Below are 24,890 nucleotides of genomic sequence, written 5' to 3' on the forward strand. Positions count from 1 at the left end.
GGTTTTATGTCCCTTTAAAGAATCATAACTGATATGTGTTTTTATATGTGAGTACAGAATAATAAGCATGACACATATATATATATATATATATATATATATATATATATATATATATATATATATATATATATATATATATATACACACACAAGGCGATAAGCCTGCCTAGAGGGCAATCTATGTTTAAAAAATACAACCCCAAGCTAATTTTACTAAAAATAAAAAATGTAAAATTACAGAAAAAAAACAACAAAGCTATCCAAAATAAAAAATGTAATACCCCTATAAAAATAAAAAATCCTGCCAAAATAAACCCCCCACTAATCTAATACTAAACTACCAATATCCCTTAAAAGGGCCTTTTGTAGGGCATTGCCCTAAGTTAAACAGTTCTTTTACTTTAAAACATTACCAATTACCCCCTAACAGTAAAATCCCCCACCCAACCAACCCCCAAAATAAAAAAAACCTAACACTAAAAAAAACTAAACTACCCATTGCCCTTAAAGGGGCATTTGTATGGGCATTGCCCTTAAAAGGGTATTCAGCTCTTAAAGTACGGCGAAGAAGGTCTTCTTCCAGGCGGCTCCATCATCTTCTATCTTCATCCTGTGCAAAGGCGGCGCGGAACGGTCTTCCCCGATGTGTGGATCCGGAGGGGTGGTCCTCAGCGGCGGTCTTCAGCGGGGGCGATCTTCAGCGGCGTGGAGGCTCCTCTTCATCTGATCTCCGGTGTACACTGAAAATTGAATGCAAGGTACCGCATTCAATTTGGGGTCACTTAGATTCCTATTGGCTGAAATTTTGAACTCAGCCAATAGGATTAGATCTACTGAAATCCTATTGGCTGTTCAAATCAGCCTATAAGATTTCAGTAGCTCTTATCCTATTGGCTGATTTAAAATTTCAGCCAATAGGAATGCAAGGTACCACAATAAACGGGACTTCAGGAATGGTGAGTACCTATTTCGGGCTTAGGGGCAATGGGTAGTTTAGTTTTTTTATAGTGTTAGTTTTTTTTTTATTTTGGGGGGTTTGGTGGGTGTGGGGTTTTAACTGTTAAGGGGGACAGTATTTTTTAAACATAAAAGAGCTGTTAATGCTCTACAAAATGCCCTTTTAAGGGCTATTGGTAGTTTAGATTTGGGGGTATTTTTATTTTGGGGATTAGGTTTAATTTTTTAATTTTTGATAATTTTATTTTCTTCTGTAATGTTAGACTTTTTTATTTTTTGCAATGTGAGATTATTTTTTATAAATTAATGTTAGGATTTTTTATTTTAGGTGTAATTTAGTAGTACTTGGGGTTAATTTAGGGGGTGTTAGGTTAGGGTGCTTAGTAATTAAATTAGTTATATGCGTTGTGGGGGGGGGGTTGACGGTTTAGGAGCTAATAGGTTAATTAGGTTTATTGCAATGTGGGAGTTTGTTGATTTAAGGGTTAATAGCATAATTAGTTGGCGTTGTAGGGTTTGGCGGTTAAGGGGTTAATATTGTAATTTATTTAGTTGTTGTTGTAGGGGTTTGGCAGTGTAAGGGTTAGGTGGTTTCTGTTGTGGGAGTTTAGCGATTTAAGGGTTATTTTTTTTTAATACTTTGTGAGGGCGTTTAGTTTTATTTTTTTTTATAGTTTGTGCAGGCGGTTAGGTTTTTTTTCTTAATACTTTGAGCAGGCGGTTCGTTTTTTTTTTTAGTTATTTCATGTGGGCGGTTGCATGTTTTTTTTTTTTTTTAAGGCTTTGTTTGCCTACGCTGCATCCAGGTGGATTCCGAAAATGACAGGGCGGTTTCGCTGCATCCAGGTGGATTCTTTTGGCTGCGTGCGCAGCCAACATTCCTTTGAGGATGCGTGCACAACTGACGACGGACGCGTTACAAACACGATTATAGTATATATATATATATATATATATATATATACATATATATATATATATATATATATATATATATATATATATATATATATATATTGTATATATATAATTTTTTTTATTTTATTTTTTATTTATCAAAACTTATATGATCTAAAATGATCAGTTTTGAATCTCTATAATGTTTGTGATGAATTATAAATAACATCAACACTAGCAATAAATAAGTTGAACATACAGTTCTCGAAGTCTTAAGCAAACCATTCCAATCTGTATATGCAAGACAACAGGTGTAAGTGCCCTTATACTATGACACAGAGGACTTACTACTAAGCGTGACAGCAAAATGTGACAACATTTCTGCCACGTCTGACAAGAGCGTATTTATTGTTGATGAGAGAACCTCTTTCTTTATTTTACTGCCGTTCTCTTCTGCAAGTAATTAATATGCTATAGAAAACCCGAAGGATACTGTTTGAACATCTGTGACCTTGTTTGAGTATGAAGTTGGAAAAGCTTGGGGAATCCATATTTATATTCCGAAAAACAAGACTTGCATGCTTTATGGAGAGGAAGAGACGTACATGGGATAATTAGTCATTAAAAAACTATGAGGATGTATTTTGATGACTCTGATTCCGACTCCTCCTATACTCAGCGTCCTTCTTCAGGGTGGAGTGATTACGACGTCAGTGAGGATGAAAATATCACTAAGTTAGTGATCACTGTATTATTTTATTCATGAAAACACAAATATATCAATATGGGCAAAAATATATTAGTCCACTCAGTGTTAAAGGGACTTTAAACACTACATAAATGCTAGATAGAATAATGCTTTTAAATAAAAGATTAGTCTGAAAATAACATGTAGATGTATTTTTTAAAGTTTCATTAGCTGTTTAAATATTGATAAAATAAGTGTAAAGTTTTATGGGAGCTGCCATGTTGTAAAATAGGTTACCTTCTCTGCTGTGGTCAGTTAGAGGCAGTTATAAATAGGTCACTTGAGTTTGCAGTCAATAGCTGTATAGAATATAACCGTTTTCTGCACTTCCATTTCTAACAGTAACCAAAAAGGTCACAATTTCAGAATTGATTTACAGGAAAAGGGGACAAAACAAATAATGAAAGTATATTGCAGATTTTTTTATATATATACAATTTATCATGTTATCATGTTACTATCTCAAAGTGTTCAATGTCCCTTTAAATATAACAAAAAGCTAAATTGTAATATGCAATTTTTATTTATTTATTTTTTGTCCAGAACCAGTGGACTTTCCAGAAGTATATAACAAATAATATGAGTTGTTATTATTATTATTAATAAATAAAACATTTTACATAAATTAGATACGAGACCATTTACCAAAATTTTATATTTTATATTTTTATTTTATATCAAATTATTTTTGTATATTTTTTTTATTTTATATCAAATTATTTTTTGTATATATTTTTGTTTTACATATTCAATTGTCATAATAATTGTGATGTGTATACTGTCAGATTGTTATATTTCATTTATTTTCACAGTTAATTGATTTAGAATCTATAGTTATTTATTTATATTCTTTATTTTATTTTTCAAACTTGTTTACAGCTGAGTTGGTTTTTAATATTTTATAAATGTAAGTGTTCTGCTATGTGAATTAGCTATGATATAGAAATCATTCTATTTTTTTATTAATTGATTTGGAATCTATTGTTGTCGACTTATATTCTTGATTTTATTATTAAAATTGTTTACAGCTGAGTTGGTTTTAAATATTTCATAAATGTAAGAAATGTTCAAAATTGTTTACAGCTGAGTTGGTTTTAAATATTTCATAAATGTAAGAAATGTTCAGGAATCAATCTATTGTACTATAATAAAGGAGCAGATTATTAAAGTCTATTTGGAAGTTAGAAAGTCTTTATCTGAATACATATACTGGAATGTTAAGGATCTGTACTAACATTTATTTCATATGTATGACCATAAGAGTGCTGTAGCTTGTGGATTTTAAAGATACACAAAAAAATGGACTAGAATATTGTATTTAAAGGGGCAGTTTACTACATTCCCAATTACTCATTTTGCTTGCTGGAGTTTAAGCCACTGTTTAGAAATATCTGCTTTATCCTTATTTTACCATTAAAATGATTGTTTTTGCCTGTGGAAACCACTGCAATAATGGTTTTAAAGAGCTATGTAAACAAGAGGCAGCTGCAGAAATCAACCTCTGTGGGGGAGGGGAGAGCCCAACCCAAATAAAAGTGTGTTCCTGCAGCTGCTTGCCTTAGTACAGTGTACCTTTATTTATCAAAATGATTTATTAAATTTAACTGCAGAACAAATAAAGATCATGAGTTGCACATTGTCCCATTAGAGAAAGTTAAAGGGACAGTAAAGTCAGAATTAAACTTTCATCATTTAGATAGAGCTTTGTTCTTTTGGTATCATTTGTTAAATAGTGAATCTAGGTCATAAGAGATCATGAGTGGGCATGTGACTTTCAAGGGGGTGTGATATTTTGCTAGTCAAGTCTTTACAGAGATGCTGCAAGTGATCACGCTTTATATAATATGACCCTTTTAGAATGTTTTTTTCTTATTTTAAAATTGTACATCCAAAAGAAATATAGTGATACAGATTTTGAAATGTACTAACAGTCAATTCCTAATGAGATGTGCACCACACAGTCACCAGTGGCAGAAGGTGCAAAGCAGAATGAAAGAAACACAGGGGTCTATTTATTAAAAGTTGAATTGAAACATTTATATTCCTACCATTAAAGGGACAGTATTAACCAATTTTCATATAACTGCATGTAATAGACACTACTATAATGAATAATATGCATATACTGATCTAAAAATCAAGTATAAAACCTTTTAAAAACTTACAGTTTAGCACTGTTGAAAAGGTTAGGTGGAACACCCACTTAAAGTGGGAAATAGCAGATACTCCCCCCTCCCCCTTCCTCTGCATATGAAAAGACCCTTTACACAAACAGGAGAAAGCTGGAGTGGGTATACATCAGTATTTTCCTAAAACTTTGGGGCTTGGTTAGGAGACTGAAAATCAGAGCAATGTTATTTAAAAATAAGCAAAACTATATTTTTTTTATAAAAACACACCCAGATTGGCTATATAAATAGATCATCTACAAAACATTTATGCAAAGAAAAATCGAGTGTATAATGTCCATTTTCCTTTGTAATTTCCTGCAAGAAGAGAGGAGTTAGCCCTGCACATTGCATAATTAATTCTACGTACAATTTACCTAAAATAGGAGAATTGCAGGTGAATTGTACGCAGCATTAACTATGCATTGTGCAGGACTATTTATGATCTTCATGCAGGAGACACTCACTGGATTTGACCCGTAATAATGCATAGTAAAAGATTTCAAATCACCTACAATTCACCTGCAATTAATTTCTTTGTGAATACTGCCCACAGATTTCTGGTGTAATGCTCTTGTGAACATATGTAGTTAAATACTAGCATCAGAAATTTGGATTATATAGGAAATTGGTTGCTTTATCTCCTGAGTCATCATTTTGTTATTTCAGAAAAATTCAGACAAAAGAGCCAATAACGTACTGATTAATATTAATTTAGTAAATACACTATCTCACTACGTTTCTGTTGTAATCAATTTATCTGCATCCAGCAAATTGGGATTAACACCCTTAAAGAAACACAATTGATAGATAACAGATACTGGACTATTAGAACAATGAAGATGAAATTTAAATGACTATTAGAACAATGAAGATGAAATTTCCCAGATTATTTATTCAGCACACACTGATGCATTGCTTGCCATTTGCTGACGACACAGACAAGCCTTATTAACACCTGTATGCACACACCAAATTAGCCTAATTATGTTTTCTGGTTTACTGTAATTAGAGTTACATTTACATAAACATAAGATGACACTACAGAACTGTATGATATTAAGGAAGATATGGCCTTAAAGGGACAGTTTACTCAAAAATGTCTCCCCTTAAATTTGCTCCCAATGATCCACTTAACCTGCTGGAGTGTATAAAATTGTTACAAGTAGCTCCTTTACCCTTATATTGGCATTTGACATAGCTGATTTAGCATGTGTTATCCCCACCTATTCTGAAAGTTTGTGGCCGCAGGTCCAAGCTATAGATAAGCTTTGTAAACACAGCCAGAAGAAGAAATTACACTCCCAGTGGGGTATGGAAGAGATAAGGTAATAAAATGTTGATTTTCCATTGTTCTCTCCAAGTACTGGTGATTGTTTTATGGACAGATATAAGATAAAGAAGCAGGTATATGTACACAATGTGATAAAGTAATGAGATCTGATTATACCTACAAGCTCAACCCATTTTATTAGGTTGTGGCTTCAAAACACAAAATAAGAGCTTTAATATATACAAATAAACCTTAAAAAGCTAATTTTCATAATTTTTTTTACTCTGCAGTTGGTAAAAAAAGCAATTGTAAACACATTAAAGGAAAACATATTTTACAGTATACTGTGCCTTTAAGTATGATACAGATAAATTCATCCTTCGCAATTAGAGTGTCTCTATCTTTAAAGGGCCATGATACCCACATTTTTCTTTCATGATTTAGAAAGAGAATGCATTTTTAAACATCTTTCTAATTTACTTCTATTATCTAATTTGTTTTATTCTCTTGATATTCTTGGCTGAAAAGCATATCTAGATATGCTCAGTAGCTGCTGATTGGTTGCTGCACATAGAAGTCTCATGTGATTGGCTCACCCATGTGCATTGCTTTTTCTTCAAATAAGGATATCTCAAAAATGAAGCAAAATAAATAATAGAAGTAAATTGTAATGTTGTTTAAATTTGTATGTTCTATCTGAATCATGAAAGAAAGATTTTGGGTTCAGTGGCCCTTTAAGTAGTGTTACTTGGGGGAGCCCAACATTTCACACAGCAAAAACATAATTTTATTTTGCTTTAAATAACTTAAAACATTTTTTTTTTTTTGTAAAAGATTGTGACATCTGTGACTATTTTTATTTGTTTCGACACCAGTAGCTGGCAACCTTTTACAAGCACTGTGCTAAAGTAATACTATAAAGAGACATCATTTATATTTAATCAGATTTCACAGACCTCCTAACTGTCTCTAATTCTGAGTTCTGTTTTGCAGAATTTTCCTTAGCCCCATCCAAAGACTGCAGACACGCCCATGAACTACCAAATATGCCCACTGGACAACTGGCACACCTACTATCCCACCACTATTCAGCCACGATATAGTTTCCTACCAACATGACCCAACCCATAAAACAGGGATCCTTCCCAACCTCCTGAATCCACAATACCTAGCCACACATGTTGGCAGGTGTGGTTTTGATAATTAATAAATGTTTGATAATGATTATAATATATTTAAAACCACTAACCAGGAAATCTCCCTGCTTTGGCTTCCCCTTAGCATGGTATACTGTCTCTCAAACACAACATGCAAGGCCTGTGCATGGGAAACAAAGAGATATAGTGCTAGGCCTGATCATCACATGCATGGCAGCCAGCCAGGCCAAAATGTGACAAGAGCACTACTAAAAGCCATATCACCTCCGTGTTCAATTAAAAATCACTCCAAGTGCCACGTGTGCTTTAGGTTGCTGACTCCTGGTCTAAATTAAAGGCGTGCTTTAAGAATTTACTGTTTGTTTAGTAGATCATCATACTTCCCAAAATGTTTAAAATGTTTTTATAACACTAGGAGGGGTCTGATTGGTTGAGGAAGAGAAGGAGGAGCTTAGCCAGTTCAGTCTGGAGTCTTGGAGGTTTATGTTTATTGGTTATGCATACCTCCCAACTTTGGGCTCACTTCCATTGAGCCGTAATTAGGTTTGCACAAGGTTGCAAACCAATAGATATGCTGTTGGAAGCAATTTCGCGTATCGACTGCTTTCTATGGCACATTATACTACAATAAACAGTATTAGAAACCCTAAAAAGATATTTTACACCAGGTTTCCAATGAAAGCTCAAACCGGTGTAAAAAGAGAAAATTTAACTTTTTGATGCCTAGTTCCCATTGGTATTTTAAAACTTGCAAACAACGCAAGTGTTTTACTTTAGAAATAGATAGTTCTATGTAATATTTAGTGCTGGTCGTGTATAGGAATAGTTGCATTTATGTTCTTATGTAAATATCAATATGTATTTACACATAAAAATATAATCAAGCACATATCTCCATAATTCCAACTAGGCCTATGCCTAGGGCAGCATTAAATATTACATATATTAATAAATTGAAACAAATTAATAAATCAAAGAAAACATTTTTTTTCATTTAATTGTTTAAAGATACCAATGAATCGCTTTTTTGCTACTCTCTAAAAGTGATCGCAAATAAGGAGCGCAGACATTAAAGATAAATGGTACAGTGTAAGGTTGGGTTACCTTAGCAACAAACTTCTTATGATGCGATATTTGAGAAATCCGATTTCCGATAGAAGCATTAATGGAACATTAACTTATACCTAAACAAAAAGAGCAACTGCACGCAATGCGCAAAATAATTCAGTGGAAACCTGGTGCTAAAATGGAGCCATAAACTTATTTTAGCTGTCGGACACTTCAGTAGCTTATAGATCCATTTTTAATGGCTCAATGGAAACAAGCCCTTTGATTTCAAAGCTGTCCAACAGGGTATTTCAGACAGGAATCTGAGTGGCTGAATGTGAAGTCAGCTCCCTAGGGCAGTGATTTGCAACCTTTTTTCGCCGTGGCACACTTTTTTATATAAAAAAATCCTGTGGCACACCACCATCCCAAAATGTTACAAAATCACACATTGTAGCCTAATACAGGATATATATACAGTATATATATATATATATATATATATATATATATATATATATATACACACTGTACTGTGCTGTCATGCCATGCCTCCTACAAACTATACATGACATATTGACATTCATTCACAAACAATCATAATGATTGTCTCTGAATGAATATCAATGTCATGGTTGTAAATGATGCCTGATGAGCTTGTCACATACCTCCCAATATTTCAAAATTTGAAAGAGGGACACCCCCGCACTGTTGTCAGTCTGCCGCTGCACACCTGAGGATCTCACACTAGTGTGCCACGGCACACTGGTTGAAAAACACTGCCCTAGGGTACTCTCAGGGTGTGGTTGGGCATTTATGGGGAGCCGTGGCCCAAAACACAAACAATAACAATTCTGCAAAATATAGCCGGTTGGGAGATCTGCTTTATTCAGCACTGGTAGTGGAGTTTGGGCCCAGGAACACTTCCAGAGGACTTGTTTTATTAGCTTTTCACAAGAGACTGCTAATTCATGTGTGCTATGTAGATAACATGGTGGAATTGTGCAGGACACAGCACTAATTGGCTAAAATGCAAGTCAATAGATAATAAATAAATAGCAATGTGATAAGGGGACTGTCTGAAGGCTTAGATACAAGGTAATCACAGGAAATACAACACCTGGCCACTAGGAGGAGGCAAATACACACCAATCCAGAATCTTCAAATATCCCTCCCTTTTTGCCTCATTAAAGGGATAGTAAACCCATTTTTTTATTTCATGATTCAGATAGAGCATGAGATTTTAAGCACCTTTCTAATTTACTCCTATTATCAATTTTTCTTTGTTCTCATGCTATCTTGATTTAAAAAAGCAGTACTGTAAGCTTTAGAGCCAGACCATTTTTTGTTTAGCACATGGGTAGCACTTGCTGATTTGTGGCTAAATGTAGCAAACCAATCAGCAGCTCTACCAAGGTGCTGAACTAAAAAATGGGCCGGCTTCTAACCTTTTATTACTGCTTTTTCAAATCAAGATAACATGAGAACAAAGAAAAATTGATATTAGGAGTAAATTAGAAAGTTGCTTAAAATTGCATACTCTATCTGAATCATGAAAGAAAAAATGAGGGGTTAGTATCCCTTTAAGGAGAAAGGAAAGATAGAGGGTGAGACAATATTTGACAGAAAGATTTTCAGGTGGTAGTTCCTGGTAAATAGGTGCCTGCCTTTACCTTTCTGGTCCCGCCCACCCTCCTTTTTGTGGACTCCACAGCTTGGGTATTGGTTCACAAAAGTAAGTATTTCTTCTGTTATGTGCGATCAGTCCACGGGTCATCATTACTTCTGGGATATAACTCCTCCCCAACAGGAAATGCAAGAGGATTCACCCAGCAGAGCTGATATAGCTCCTCCCCTCTACGTCAGTCCCAGTCATTCTCTTGCACCCAACGACTAGATAGGATGTGTGAGAGGACTATGGTGATTATACTTAGTTTTTATGACTTCAATCAAAAGTTTGTTATTTTACAATAGCACCGGAGCGTGTTATTACTTCTCTGGCAGAGTTTGAAGAAGAATCTACCAGAGTTTTTTACTATGATTTTAACCGGAGTAGTTAAGATCATATAGCTGTTCTCGGCCATCTGAGGGAGGTAAAGGCTTCAGATCAGGGGACAGCGGGCAGATGAATCTGCATTGAGGTATGTAGCAGTTTTTATTTTCTGAATGGAATTGATGAAAAAATCCTGCTATACCGTTATAATGACATGTATGTATACACTTCAGTATTCTGGGAATGGTTTTTCACCGGAACTACTCTGTTAAAGGTCACTAATCCTTTTAATAAATATTGTCATGTTAAACGTTTTTGCTGGAATGTAGAATCGTTTACATTGCTGAGGTACTGAGTAAATAAATGTTTGGGCATTATTTTCCACTTGGCAGTTGTATGCTTTAAATTGTGACAGTTTCGTTTCTCCTCACTGCTGTGTGTGAGAGGGAGGGGCCGTTTTTGGCGCTCTTTTGCTACGCATCAAAAAATTCCAGTCAGCTACTATTATATTTCCTGCATGATCCGGTTCACTGACAGATCTCAGGGGTCTTCAAACTTCTTTGAAGGGAGGTACATTCTCTCAGCAGAGCTGTGAGAATTTTTATTGACTGTGAATAAAAACGTTACTCTTTTTATGTCAAATTTAGTTATTTACTAATGGGAACAAACCTTTGCTAAAAGTTGTGTTATTTTAAACTTGATGCTATAACTGTTTCAGTTCATTATCTCAACTGTCATTTAATCGTTTAAGTACCTCTTTGAGGCACAGTACGTTTTTGTTAAAAAAGATTATAACCAGGTTGCAAGTTATTGCTAGTGTGTTAAACATGTCTGACTCAGAGAATGATATCTGTGTCATTTGTTCCAATGCCAAGGTGGAGCCCAATAGAAATTTATGTACTAACTGTATTGATGCTACTTTAAATAAAAGTCAATCTGTACAATGTGAACAAATTTCACCAAACTGCGAGGGGAGAGTTATGCCGACTAACTCGCCTCACGCGGCAGTACCTGCATCTCCCGCCCGGGAGGTGCGTGATATTATGGCGCCTAATACATCTGGGCGGCCATTACAGATAACATTACATGATATGGCTACTGTTATGACTGAAGTTTTGTCTAAATTACCAGAACTAAGAGGCAAGCGTGATCACTCTGGGGTGAGAACAGAGTGCGCTGACAATACTAGGGCCATGTCTGATACTGCGTCACAGCTTGCAGAGCATGAGGACGGAGAGCTTCATTCTGTGGGTGACGGTTCTGATCCAAACAGATTGGATTCAGATATTTCAAATTTTAAATTTAAATTGGAGAACCTCCGTGCATTACTAGGGGAGGTCTTAGCAGCTCTCAATGATTGTAACACCATTGCAATACCAGAGAAAATGTGTAGGTTGGATAAATACTTTGCGGTACCGGCGAGTACTGACGTTTTTCCTATACCTAAGAGATTAACTGAAATTGTTACTAAGGAGTGGGATAGACCCGGTGTGCCGTTCTCACCCCCTCCAATATTTAGAAAGATGTTTCCAATAGACGCCACTACTCGGGACTTATGGCAAACGGTCCCTAAGGTGGAGGGAGCAGTTTCTACTTTAGCTAAGCGTACCACTATCCCGGTGGAGGATAGCTGTGCTTTTTCAGATCCAATGGATAAAAAATTAGAGGGTTACCTTAAGAAAATGTTTGTTCAACAAGGTTTTATATTGCAACCCCTTGCATGTATCGCGCCGATTACGGCTGCGGCAGCATTTTGGATGGAGTCTCTGGAAGAGAACCTTAGTTCATCTACGCTAGACGACATTATGGACAGGCTTAGAGTCCTTAAACTAGCCAATTCATTCATTTCGGAGGCCGTAGTACATTTAACCAAACTTACGGCTAAGAACTCTGGATTCGCCATACAGGCACGTAGAGCACTGTGGCTAAAATCCTGGTCAGCTGATGTTACTTCTAAGTCTAAATTACTTAATATACCTTTCAAGGGGCAGTCTTTATTTGGGCCCGGGTTGAAAGAAATTATCGCTGACATTTCAGGAGGTAAGGGCCACGCCCTACCTCAAGACAAAGCCAAAGCTAAGGCTAGACAGTCTAATTTTCGTCCCTTTCGGAATTTCAAACCTGGAGCAGCGTCAACCTCCACTGCACCAAAACAGGAAGGAGCTGTTGCTCGTTACAGGCAAGGCTGGAAACCTAACCAGTCCTGGAATAAGGGCAAACAGGCCAGGAAACCTGCTGCTGCCCCAAAGACAGCATGAACCGAGAGCCCCCGATCCGGGACCGGATCTAGTGGGGGGCAGACTTTCTCTCTTCGCTCAGGCCTGGGCAAGAGATGTTCAGGATCCCTGGGCGCTGGAGATCATATCTCAGGGATACCTTCTAGACTTCAAATTATCTCCCCCAAAAGGGAGATTTCATCTGTCAAGGTTGTCAACAAACCAGATAAAGAAAGAAGCGTTTCTACGCTGTGTACAAGATCTGTTATTTATGGGAGTGATCCATCCAGTTCCGCGGTCGGAACAAGGACAAGGGTTCTACTCAAACCTGTTTGTGGTTCCCAAAAAAGAGGGAACTTTCAGGCCAATCTTAGATTTAAAGATTCTAAACAAATTCCTAAGAGTTCCATCGTTCAAAATGGAAACTATTCGGACAATCTTACCTATGATCCAAAAGGGTCAGTACATGACCACAGTGGATTTAAAAGATGCTTACCTTCACATACCGATTCACAAAGATCATCAACGGTATCTACGGTTTGCCTTCCTAGACAGGCACTACCAGTTTGTAGCTCTTCCATTCGGATTGGCTACGGCCCCAAGAATCTTCACAAAGGTTCTGGGTGCCCTTCTGGCGGTACTAAGACCGCGAGGGATTTCGGTAGCTCCGTACCTAGACGACATTCTAATACAAGCTTCAAGCTTTCAAACTGCCAAGTCTCATACAGAGTTAGTTCTGGCATTTCTAAGGTCGCATGGATGGAAAGTGAACGAAAAGAAAAGTTCTCTTTTTCCTCTCACAAGAGTTCCATTCTTGGGGACTCTTATAGATTCTGTAGAAATGAAGATTTACCTGACAGAAGACAGGTTAACAAGGCTTCAGGATGCATGCCGTGTCCTTCATTCCATTCAACACCCGTCAGTAGCTCAATGCATGGAGGTGATTGGCTTAATGGTAGCGGCAATGGACATAGTACCTTTTGCACGCCTACACCTCAGACCGCTGCAATTGTGCATGCTAAGTCAGTGGAATGGGGATTACTCAGATTTGTCCCCTACCCTGAATCTGAATCAAGAGACCAGAAATTCTCTTCTATGGTGGCCTTATCGGCCACACCTGTCCAGGGGGATGCCATTCAGCAGGCCAGACTGGACAATCGTAACAACAGACGCCAGCCTGCTAGGTTGGGGCGCTGTCTGGAATTCTCTGAAGACTCAGGGATTATGGAATCAGGAGGAGAGTCTCCTTCCAATAAACATTCTGGAATTGAGGGCAGTCCTCAATGCCCTTCTAGCTTGGCCCCAATTAACAACTCAGGGGTTCATCAGGTTTCAGTCGGACAATATCACGACTGTAGCTTACATCAACCATCAGGGAGGGACAAGAAGCTCCCTAGCAATGATGGAAGTATCAAAGATAATTCGCTGGGCAGAGTCTCACTCTTGCCACCTGTCTGCAATCCACATCCCGGGAGTGGAGAACTGGGAGGCGGATTTCTTGAGTCGCCAGACTTTTCATCCGGGAGAGTGGGAACTTCATCCGGAGATTTTTGCCCAAATACTTCGACGTTGGGGCAAACCAGAGATAGATCTCATGGCGTCTCGCCAGAACGCCAAACTTCCTCACTACGGGTCCAGATCCAGGGATCCGGGAGCGGTTCTGATAGATGCTTTGACAGCACCTTGGAACTTCGGGATGGCTTATGTGTTTCCACCCTTCCCGCTGCTTCCTCGATTGATTGCGAAAATCAAACAAGAGAGAGCATCTGTGATTCTAATAGCGCCTGCATGGCCACGCAGGACTTGGTATGCAGATCTAGTGGACATGTCATCCTGTCCACCTTGGTCTCTACCTCTGAGACAGGACCTTCTGATACAGGGTCCATTCAAACATCAAAATCTAACTTCTCTGAAACTGACTGCTTGGAAATTGAACGCTTGATTTTATCAAAGCGTGGTTTTTCTGAGTCGGTTATTGATACCCTGATCCAGGCTAGGAAGCCTGTTACCAGAAAGATTTACCATAAAATATGGCGCAAATACCTATACTGGTGCGAATCCAAACGTTACTCCTGGAGTAAGGTTAGGATCCCTAGGATATTGTCTTTTCTACAAGAAGGTTTAGAAAAGGGTTTATCGGCTAGTTCATTAAAGGGACAGATTTCAGCTCTGTCCATCTTGTTACACAGGCGTCTGTCAGAAAATCCAGACGTCCAGGTTTTTTGTCAAGCTTTAGCTAGGATCAAGCCTGTGTTTAAAGCCGTTGCTCCGCCATGGAGTTTAAACTTAGTTCTTAACGTTTTACAAGGGGTTCCATTTGAACCCCTTCATTCCATTGATATAAAATTGTTATCTTGGAAAGTTCTGTTTTTAATGGCTATTTCCTCGGCTCGAAGAGTCTCTGAGTTATCAGCATTACATTGTGATTCTCCTTATCTGATTTTTCACTCAGATAAGGTAGTTCTGCGTACTAAACCTGGGTTCTTACCTAAGGTAGTTACTAACAGGAATATCAATCAAGAGATTGTTGTTCCATCCTTGTGTCCAAATCCTTCTTCAAAGAAGGAACGTCTTCTACACAATCTGGATGTAGTTCGTGCCCTCAAGTTCTACTTGCAGGCAACTAAAAATTTTCGCCAAACTTCTTCCCTGTTTGTCGTTTATTCTGGACAGAGGAGAGGTCAAAAAGCTTCTGCTACTTCTCTCTCTTTCTGGCTTCGTAGCATAATACGTTTAGCCTATGAGACTGCTGGACAGCAGCCTCCTGAAAGAATTACAGCTCACTCCACTAGAGCTGTGGCTTCCACTTGGGCCTTTAAGAATGAGGCCTCTGTTGAACAGATTTGCAAGGCTGCAACTTGGTCTTCGCTTCATACTTTTTCCAAATTTTACAAATTTGACACTTTTGCTTCTTCGGAGGCTATTTTTGGGAGAAAGGTTCTTCAGGCAGTGGTTCCTTCTGTATAATGAGCCTGCCTATCCCTCCCGTCATCCGTGTACTTTTGCTTTGGTATTGGTATCCCAGAAGTAATGATGACCCGTGGACTGATCGCACATAACAGAAGAAAACATAATTTATGCTTACCTGATAAATTCCTTTCTTCTGTTGTGCGATCAGTCCACGGCCCGCCCTGTTTTTTAAGGCAGGTAAATATCTTTTAAATTATACTCCAGTCACCACTTCACCCTTGGTTACTCCTTTCTCGTTGATTCTTGGTCGAATGACTGGGACTGACGTAGAGGGGAGGAGCTATATCAGCTCTGCTGGGTGAATCCTCTTGCATTTCCTGTTGGGGAGGAGTTATATCCCAGAAGTAATGATGACCCGTGGACTGATCGCACAACAGAAGAAAGGAATTTATCAGGTAAGCATAAATTATGTTTTTGTGGATTCTCACCACATAGAAATGTATTCTTACCTGATAATTTCCTTTCTTTCTTGGTGGTGAGAGTCCACAAACCCACCCTTATTTTTTTTTTCTGGTGGCGGCAGTTCTAGTTGGCACCTCTTTACCCTGGTGTCTCTCTCTCTCTTTTCCTCCTTTCCTTGGCTATACTTCCTACTGGGAAGGAAGGGGAAGTTGGAGGGATATTTGCAGACTCTGGTTTTAGGTGTCTTTGCCTCCTCCTGGTGGCCATGTGTTGTACTTCCCAAGAGTAAGGATTTTGTGGACTCTCACCACCAAGAAAGAAAGGAATTTATCAGTTAATAATAAATTATGTTTTTCTCACTCTGCTTCTGTCACAGAGTGGTGGTGCCCAGTATGAAGAGGCAGAGCTTAATCATGGCAACTATAAGGGTTAAAATAGGAGAACAGCTTTGAAGAGAACTGCAGATTTAGGTGGAAAGACATTAGCATGTTATGTAGTTGTGCCCAACAGTGCAATGTCCTTTTAACTTGACTATTAATGGACATAACACCTGCCTCCTTTGCTTTAAGCCAAAGAACTCTGGGGGAGTAATTGGAACTGGAACAACTACAATATTTAGTGTTTGTTTTCCTGACTTTCCATCATTTAAGTCATATTTTGGGCAATTTCCAAAAAATGTTTCACACTGTATAACAGGTGTCTCATATTGCTGTTCCAGATCTGCTTTGACATATCAGTGATTTAAGTCATATATCTTAAAGGGACATAAAAGTATAAAAATAAAATGCTCGATTATATTAGACTAGTCCTAAAGCCCGTTCACACGGGCCATTTTTTGCAGTACAGCGGTCCCACCCCTTGCGCTCTCTCCCTCCGAATCTCTTTTGCTCTCTCTCTCTCCCTCCCCCTTCTCTTTTGCTCTCTCTCTCCCCCTCTCTTTTGAGCTCTCTCTCTCCCCCCTCTCTTTTGCGCTCTCTCTCTCCCCCTCTCTTTTGCGCTCTCTCTCTATCCCCCCTATCTTTTGCACTCTCTCTCTCCCCCTCTATTTTACTCTCTCTCCCCCCCCTCTCTCTCCCTTCTCTTTTGCGCTCTCTCTCCCCCCTCCCTTTTGCGCTCTCTCTCTCCCCCTCTCTTTTGTGCTCTCTTTCTCCCCTCTCTTTTGCGCTCTCTCTCTCTCCCCCTCTCTTTTGCGCTCTCTCTCTCTCCCCTCTCTTTTGCTCTCTCTCCCCCTCTATTTTACGCTCTCTCCCCCCTCTCTTTTGCGCTCTCTTTCCCCCTCTCTTTTGCGCTCTCTCTCTCCCCCTCTCTTTTGTGCTCTCTTTCTCCCCTCTCTTTTGCGCTCTCTCTCCCCCTCTCTTTTGCGCTCTCTCTCCCCCCCTCTCTTTTGCACTCTCCCCCCTCTCTTTTGCGCTCTCTTTCTCTCCCCCCCTCTTTTGTGCTCTCTCCCCCCTCTCTTTTGCTCTCTCTCTTCCCCCTCTCTTTTTCGCTCTCCCCCCTCTCTTTTGTGCACTCTCCCCCTCTCTTTTGCTGTCTCTCTCCCTCTCTTTATCCCCCATCTTCTGCTCTCTCTCCCCCTCTCTTTTGAGCTCTCTCTCTCCCCCCTCTCTTTTGAGCTCTCTCCCCCTCTCTTTTGCGCTCTCTCTCTCCCCCTCTCTTTTGCGCGCTCTCTCTCCCTCCTCTCTTTTGCGCTCTCTCTCTCCCCCTCTATTTTACGTTCTCTCCCCCCTCTCTCTCCCCTCTCTTTTGTGCTCTCTCTCCCCCCTCTCTTTTGTGCTCTCTCTCTCCCCCTCTCTTTTGTGCTCTCTTGCGCTCTCCACCCCACTCTTTTGCGCTCTCTCCCCCCTCTGTTTTGCGCTCTCTCTCCCCCTCTCTTTTGCGCTCTCCCCCTCTCTTTTGCACTCTCTTTCTCTCCCCCCTCTTTTGCGCTCTCTCTCTCCCCCTCTCTTTTGCGCTCTCTCTCACCACTTTCTTATGCGCTCTCTCCCCCCTCTCTTTTGCGCTCTCCCCCCTCTCTTTTGTGCACTCTCCCCCCTCTCTTTTGCTGTCTCTCTCCCTCTCTTTATCCCCCCTTTTCTGCTCTCTCTCCCCCTCTCTTTTGAGCTCTCTCTCTCCCCCTTCTCTTTTGCGCTCTCCCCCCTCTCTTTTGCACTCTCTCTCTCCCCCCTCTCTTTTGTGCCCCTCTCTTTTACGCTCTCTTTCTCTCTCCCCCTCTCTTTTGTGCTCTCTCTCTCCCCCCTTTCTTTTGCACTCTCTCTCCCCCCTCTATTTTATGCTCTCTCCCCTCTCTTTTGCGCTCTCTCTCCCCCTCTCTTTTGTGCTCTCTTGCGCTCTCCCTCCCTCTCTTTTGCGCTCTCTCCCCCCTCTGTTTTGCGCTATCTTTCTCTCCCCCCCTCTTTTGCGCTCTCTCTCTCCCCCTCTCTTTTGCGCTCTCTCTCCCCACTCTCTTTTGCGTGTTCTCTCCACCCTCTCTTTTGCGCTCTCCCCCCTCTCTTTTACTGTCTCTCTCCCTCTCTTTATCCCCCCTCTTCTGCTCTCTCTCCCCCTCTCTTTTGAGCTCTCTCCCCCTCTCTTTTGCACTCTCCCCCCTCTCTTTTGCGCTCTCTCCCCCTCTCTTTTGCGCTCTCTCTCTCCCCCCTCTCTTTTGCGCTCTCTCTCTCCCCAATTTCTTTTGTGCTCTCTCTCCCCCTTTCTTTTGCGCTCTCTCTCCCCCCTCTGTTTTGCGCTCTCTCTCCCCCCTCTGTTTTGCGCTCTCTCCCCCTCTCTTTTGTGCTCTCTCTCTCCCCCCCTCTATTGCGCTCTCTCCCCCCTCTGTTTTGCACTCTCTCTCACCCTCTTTTGCGCTCTCTCTCTCCCCCTCTCTCTCTCTCTCTCTCTCCCCCCTCTCTCTCTCCCTCTCCCTCCACCTCTCTCCCCTCTCTCTATCTCCCCTCTCTTTTTATCTCTCCCCCCTCTCTATCTCTCTCCCCTATTGCGAGAGCCCTGCCCGGCCATGCCCCCTTTACACCCGGCCACGCCCCCTTCATGGACCTTCACGCCCGGCCACATCCCTTTCACGCCGGCCACGCCCCGATCACGCCCGGCCACTCCCACCACTGCCGCAGATCAGGTAGGGATCGCAAAGGCCAGTTGTGTTTGTCCTTGTGCTGTCTCTACTGCGCATGACAGCTTGGGACAAACACACTTGGCCTTTTATATAATAGGATTATATTATTGTATTATTGCTTGCATATAACTGTCTGCAAAAGGGGTTAAACACATAGTTAAAATCAGCTCCAGGGCACCTAGCTGAACACAACGACATGAGGCATATATGTGTAGCCACAAATCACCAATTCATTTCTACTCCTGAACCTACCTAGGTATTTATTTATTATTGGTTATTTGTAGAGCACTAACAGATTCGGCATGCTTTAAACAAAGGATACCAACAAAGTTAATTTGGTAATAGAATTAAATTGAAGAGCATCTTAAAATTGCATTCTGTATCTGAACCATAAAAGTTTAAAGGGACATTAAACCCAAAAATTTTCTTCATGATTCAGATAGAGAATACAATTTTTAAAAAGTTTCCAATTTACTTCTATTATCAAATTTGTTTAATTCTCATGATATTCTTTGTTGAAGAGATACCTAGGTAGGTAGCGTGCACATGCCTAAAGGAACTACATGACAGGAAATAGTGCTGCCATCTAGTGCTCCTGCTAATGTATAACATTGTTGCAAAACTGCTGCCATATATTGCTGCAGACACGTGCACGCTCTTGAGCTTACATTTCTCCTTTTCAACAAAGGATAACAAGAAAACGAATAAAATATGATAATAGAAGTAAATTAGAAAGTTGTTTAAAATTTTATGTTCTGTCTGAATCATGAAAGAAAAAAAAATGGTTTATTTCCCTTTAATTTTGACTTTGATTTCATAGAGACAGTGGTTAGAAAGTCATCTACAAAACATCATTTTAAAGGGACACTGTACCCAAAAAATTTCTTTCGTGATTCAGATTGAGCATGACATTTTAAGCAACTTTCTAATTTACTCCTATTATCAAATTTTCTTCATTCTCTTGGTATCTTTATTTGAAATGCAAGAATGTAAGTTTAGATGCCGGCCCATTTTTGGTGAACAACCTGGGTTGTCCTTGCTGATTAGTGGATAAATTCATCCACCAATAAAAAATTGCTGTCCAGAGTACTGAAACCAAAAAAAAGCTTCGATGCCTTCTTTTTCAAATAATGATAGCAAGAGAACGAAGAAAAAATGATAATAGGAGTAAATTAGAAAGTTGCTTAAAATTGCATGCTCAATCTGAATCACAAAAGAAATTTTTTGGGTACAGTGTCCCTTTAATCAGAAAAGAAATATGAAATATGTACATTCCCTTTATAGATATCTAAAAATGTGGTGTTGACAAACAAAAGTAATTTCTTTATTGCATGCTGTCTGCATTTAATAAGTACTGTATATTTACAATTAGATTTGTATTCATTATTTTGACATTATTGTTCCACAAGGGCACTTTGATAAATAAACTCTTGCAAGTAGTAGATTTTTTTAGCGTGACAAATTGAATTAAACATGTAATTCCTTCTGCTGAACTTCAGCTAAGCCTTAAGTGAGGTTGTTTCCAGTTTGTTAGCTTCTGGGCAAGTCATTTTTCTTGTTCTGAGTGTTACATTGTTGGAATATATGTAAAGAAAAAAACCCATACCTGCTTGTTCTGGGCATAGCACTGCTGTGTACTGCTGTAGTGCGTCTCTTGGAATGTTAGTGTTCATGGTACAGACCGCTCTTAGGAGTAGATTTACTAAATATCAAGCGGGCATTATTCACTAGAGCTTGACATCGCTAAATTTATCATTGCGCATTTCTAGTGAAATACTTGTGCAATGCCGCCCCCTGCTCACTGGCAGCCAATTGGCCGCTAGCAGGCACTGTCAATCATCCCGATCTGATTGGGAGGATTTAAATCCGCCACCTAAAAGGTGGTTAAAGAGCAGCGGTCTTAAAAATGAACAGAAGTTCTACTCTTCAAATAGCAGTGAGTAATGGCATTACATAACTTTAAAGGACAATGTACTGTACGATTAATGTCCCTTTAATGTGTTTATGTTGACTTGTTACCCCACAGTATTAAATATATGATACATTCTTCCATTAGGTTTACTTGTGTATTAAAAAAAGCTGGTTTCCCCCGTTAATACCACAACCCATTGTTCTCTAGAATATGCCCATTTAGGGCTAGATTATGAGTGGAGTGATATTTAGTTCTCCCGTGTTTTGTGCACGTTGGCTTGTGCTCATATTATTGAAAGTTGAAAGTAAAAAGTTAGCAAAACTGTCTAAGGACAGTTTTGTGTGCAGCCCAGAAGTGAAACAGTTAACAAGAGAACCATACCTTGCCATCTGCATTGTACAGTGTTTGCTAATTGCAGGGTGTGGTTACTTAATTAACTGTTTCACTGCTGGGCCGCACACAAAACTGGCCTTAGAGGGAACACAGCATGATGCGAGTGAAAACCCAAAGCACGCAAAAAGGGGAATTTTGAATATTTCGACCGTGTTTACGTATTCTCCCAAAGACTTCAATGGAGTGTGCAAATTTAAAAAAAAAAAACCCAACACCCATACTCGCATGTTAACCTCGATCACGTTTATTCAAGTGCGCTAAACCCAAAATGAATTATAAATATTTCACATTCCAATGTTCTTCACATTCTATTTATTCTTAAATAAGTATTTCTATATATTTATGATTATTTTTTGGTAAAATATATTCCTATATTTATATATATAGGCAGGGCTCAAAATTTCCACTAGCCCACTAGCCATTGGAGAGTGGAGATTTTAATGGTGGCGAGTGAAAGTTAGTTAGTGAATGTTAAGTATGAAGTCTGGTGGCATGATTTTGTTAGCATAGTTGGCACATTGTATTTGTAGAATGTACATTCCTATGGCAGCACTGACAAACACTTATGTTGTGCTATGTGCTAAAAGTATTATCTAAAGGGATATTATATATCCATGAAAATGCAAGGATATGTTATTCCTCTAGGGCTGTAGGGACCCCAATAGTGCTTAGACTGTTACTTCTGAGAGGATAAACGGTGCACATAGAGAGATTGGAGAGGAAAAGTGAAAGTGGAGAAGGTATAGCTAAGAGAAAAATAGAGAAAAAAAGAGTGCAGAGAAATGAGAGGGAAAAGAAAGAGTCTAAAGAGAAGATATGGGCCTCTAGTTATCAAGGTCTGTCGGACCTGATCCGACAGTGCGGATCAGGTCCGACAGACCTCGCTGAATGCGGAGAGCAATATGCTCGCCGTATTCAGCATTGCACCAGCAGCTCACAAGAGCAGGGGGTTGTCAATCAACCCGATCGTACTCGATCAGGTTGATTACCGGCGATGTCTGTCCGCCTGCTCAGAGCAGGCGGACAGGTTATGTATGGAGCAGCGGTCTTTGTGAAACACGGGGCATCAAGCTCCTTTCGGAACTTGATACATATGCCCCATGGCCTGAGAGAGAAGGGAGAGGGTAAGAAGAGAGATTGCAGGGAGGAGGGAGTAGAGAAAGATAGTTAAGAGAGTGATGCTAATTATAGAAAAAAGTCTCCATGTCTGATTTTAACTTCCATGACTGTCAGCACTTTCTGCATTCTCTATGTTCAACAACTTCCTTTTTCTATCCTGCTGTTGTCTTCCCCAGAACGTCTAGTTGATGTTTCTAACTGCTATGAACTCATTATAATGTATCACTGTATGTAGCATTATATAATGTGTTATGGTATAAAATACAAACAATATTACAAAATGTTTCACAATGGCTAAACATATGCAAAGAGGGGGTGAAGTATTGGGTGTGGTGTGGGTGGGATTAGAAGTGGAGAGTAACATTTTTTCCTGGCTAGTAGCTTAGGACTTGAAATGTTGAGCCCTGCGATAGGTATAGATATAGACAGATATATAGGAATATCTATTTAAAAATACTTAGAACATATTCTCCTATGTGAAGAACATTGGAATGTGAAATATTTACAATCTCAGGGAGTATTTGCAAATGAGTGAGGAAATATTGAGTGAGGTTGTTGAGCGCTTTATAGGTTAGGGTTAACATTTTGAATTGTAGTGGAAACTGTGCAGGGACTGGCAGAGCGAGGCGGCTGATGTAGATCAGAGACTTAGTGGAATTAGTTAAGCTTCAGCATTCATGATAGATTGGAGGGGGATAATACATTATTTTTATGTAATCTAAAATGATTTAGCTCATGGTGATTAATGACCAACAAACAGTTATGATCTGTACAATGTGAGCAATAGTTTACCTGCCTTATTCTGTGTTCAGGTTTAAGGTTTATTGAGTACACAATATCACATTACTTGTCATCCTGTACCAGTAGATTTCTGCAGCTTCATTACACTGACAAGCCTTAATTAAGAGGTGTGTGTAAACTATGTGAATTTTCCTAATGGTGTTTTCTGAATAAACTCTAATTAGATCTGCATTTACATAAGTGTAAGATTATACTTAAAAACTGAATCACATGCAGATGTTTTCCCTTGCTGGAACACAGCAGATAAAATACATTGATTGTAATTCTTCCTGTAATTTGATGAGCCTTTCGTTATGTGCAGTATAATAGTGCACAATGCTTTTTGTGAGTCCTATTTTAAAACTATTAAGACATGTCAGACAGTTGTAAGAATAAGCCCTTGTGTTTTCTTCCTCTAGTAATTGCTTATACATTTATAAACAGTGTTTTCACTGCATTAAAATGTGCCAGATTATTCTTTATTGAATTGGTTGAAATGAGAGATTTGTTAATGTTTGTATATTTTTTGTTAAATATGCCACATTCATTCTAAACAAATGTCAAATGTTTCTTCAGTGTTTGTTGTTGTAAAAATACATTGCCCCCCCCTTTAGCTACTGTAACATTTAAATCAACATTCAATTATTAAAGGGACATGAAACCCGCATTTTTTTCTTTTATTATTCAGATAAAGCATGTCATTTTAAACAACTTTCCAATTTAGTTCTATTGTCAAATTTTCTTTGTTCTCTTGGTATATCTTGTTGAAAAGCAGGAAGTTAAGTTCAAGGGTGTGCACGTGTCTGCATCACTATATGGCAGCAGTTTTGCAAGAATGTTATACATTTGCAAGAGCACTAGATAGCAGCACTATTTCCTGGCATGTAAGTGCTCCAGACATGTGCATGTGTATCTCTTCAACAAAGAATACCATGAGAATAAATTGTATAAGATACGTAAATTGGAAACTATTTTAAAAACGGTATACTCTATTTAAATCACAAATGAACAATTGTAGGTGCCATGTCCCTTTAAATCAAATATTAACATTCAAATGTTGAATCAATTTTTTCCTAGATTTGTCTGTTGTTATCAAAATTCACAGGTTATAGCCAATACGCAAATGTTATATTCAGTTTTTGAATGTTAAAGGGACATTAAACACTAAATTCATTTTATAAGCATAGTATTGAGGATATTCCCTGCCTCCTGCTAATCATGGATGCCGCCATATTGAAATTGAACTTTTCTTTGCATTCCAGTGCTGATGTGTATACACATAGGCAGTGACTCTCAGATACCTGCAGTGTAGCTTAAGTTCCAACATGGCGCCACCCATAATTACTGGCTGGTGCATAAAATCTATTTAGTGTTTAATGTCCCTTTAACATTTGTTGTATAGAAATATCAGAATGGCAGAGAATTCTTTCACCCCTGATTGGAATAATTGGAACTCTGTTCTATAACTTGTCTGAAGTCTAATATACAATGCTTCTGTGTATTTATGATATATTTAGGTATGCCTCCTTACATAGTTGAATTTTTTTGTAAATTGTTGGCCTTAATTGGCATTATAGGGCCACCTTAATCTTAATTCTTAATAGATAATTGTGAGGGCACAGTGTGCGCTATATGAGCCAAGCCGAGCCAAACCGAGCCGAGCCAAGCCGAGTGGCTGCTCTATACACTAAGGGACTGTTTGTTATCACAGCATCCCGCTTGGTGAGGGACCATTACCCACCTAAGCGCCTG

At 39.1% G+C, this 24,890-nt stretch overlaps 1 protein-coding gene across 3 annotated transcripts in view; it reads left to right on the forward strand.

Moving 5' to 3' along the window:
• PRKG1 (protein kinase cGMP-dependent 1) overlaps positions 1–24,890 on the forward strand; it is a 1,360,211-nt gene that overhangs the window by 1,199,495 nt on the left and 135,826 nt on the right. The window contains exon 1 of one of the 3 annotated variants that reach the window (XM_053692229.1): positions 2,263–2,591. The exons of the other annotated variants lie outside the window; for them this stretch is intronic. Within the exon in view, the coding sequence (XP_053548204.1) occupies positions 2,488–2,591 (104 nt within the window). The 5' untranslated portion in view covers positions 2,263–2,487. Of the gene's footprint in view, positions 1–2,262; positions 2,592–24,890 lie in introns of those variants that run through there. 3 annotated transcript variants of the gene reach the window in all.

Source organism: Bombina bombina, chromosome 9 (genome assembly GCF_027579735.1).
Source record: "Bombina bombina isolate aBomBom1 chromosome 9, aBomBom1.pri, whole genome shotgun sequence".
Classification (NCBI taxonomy): Eukaryota; Metazoa; Chordata; class Amphibia; order Anura; family Bombinatoridae; genus Bombina; species Bombina bombina.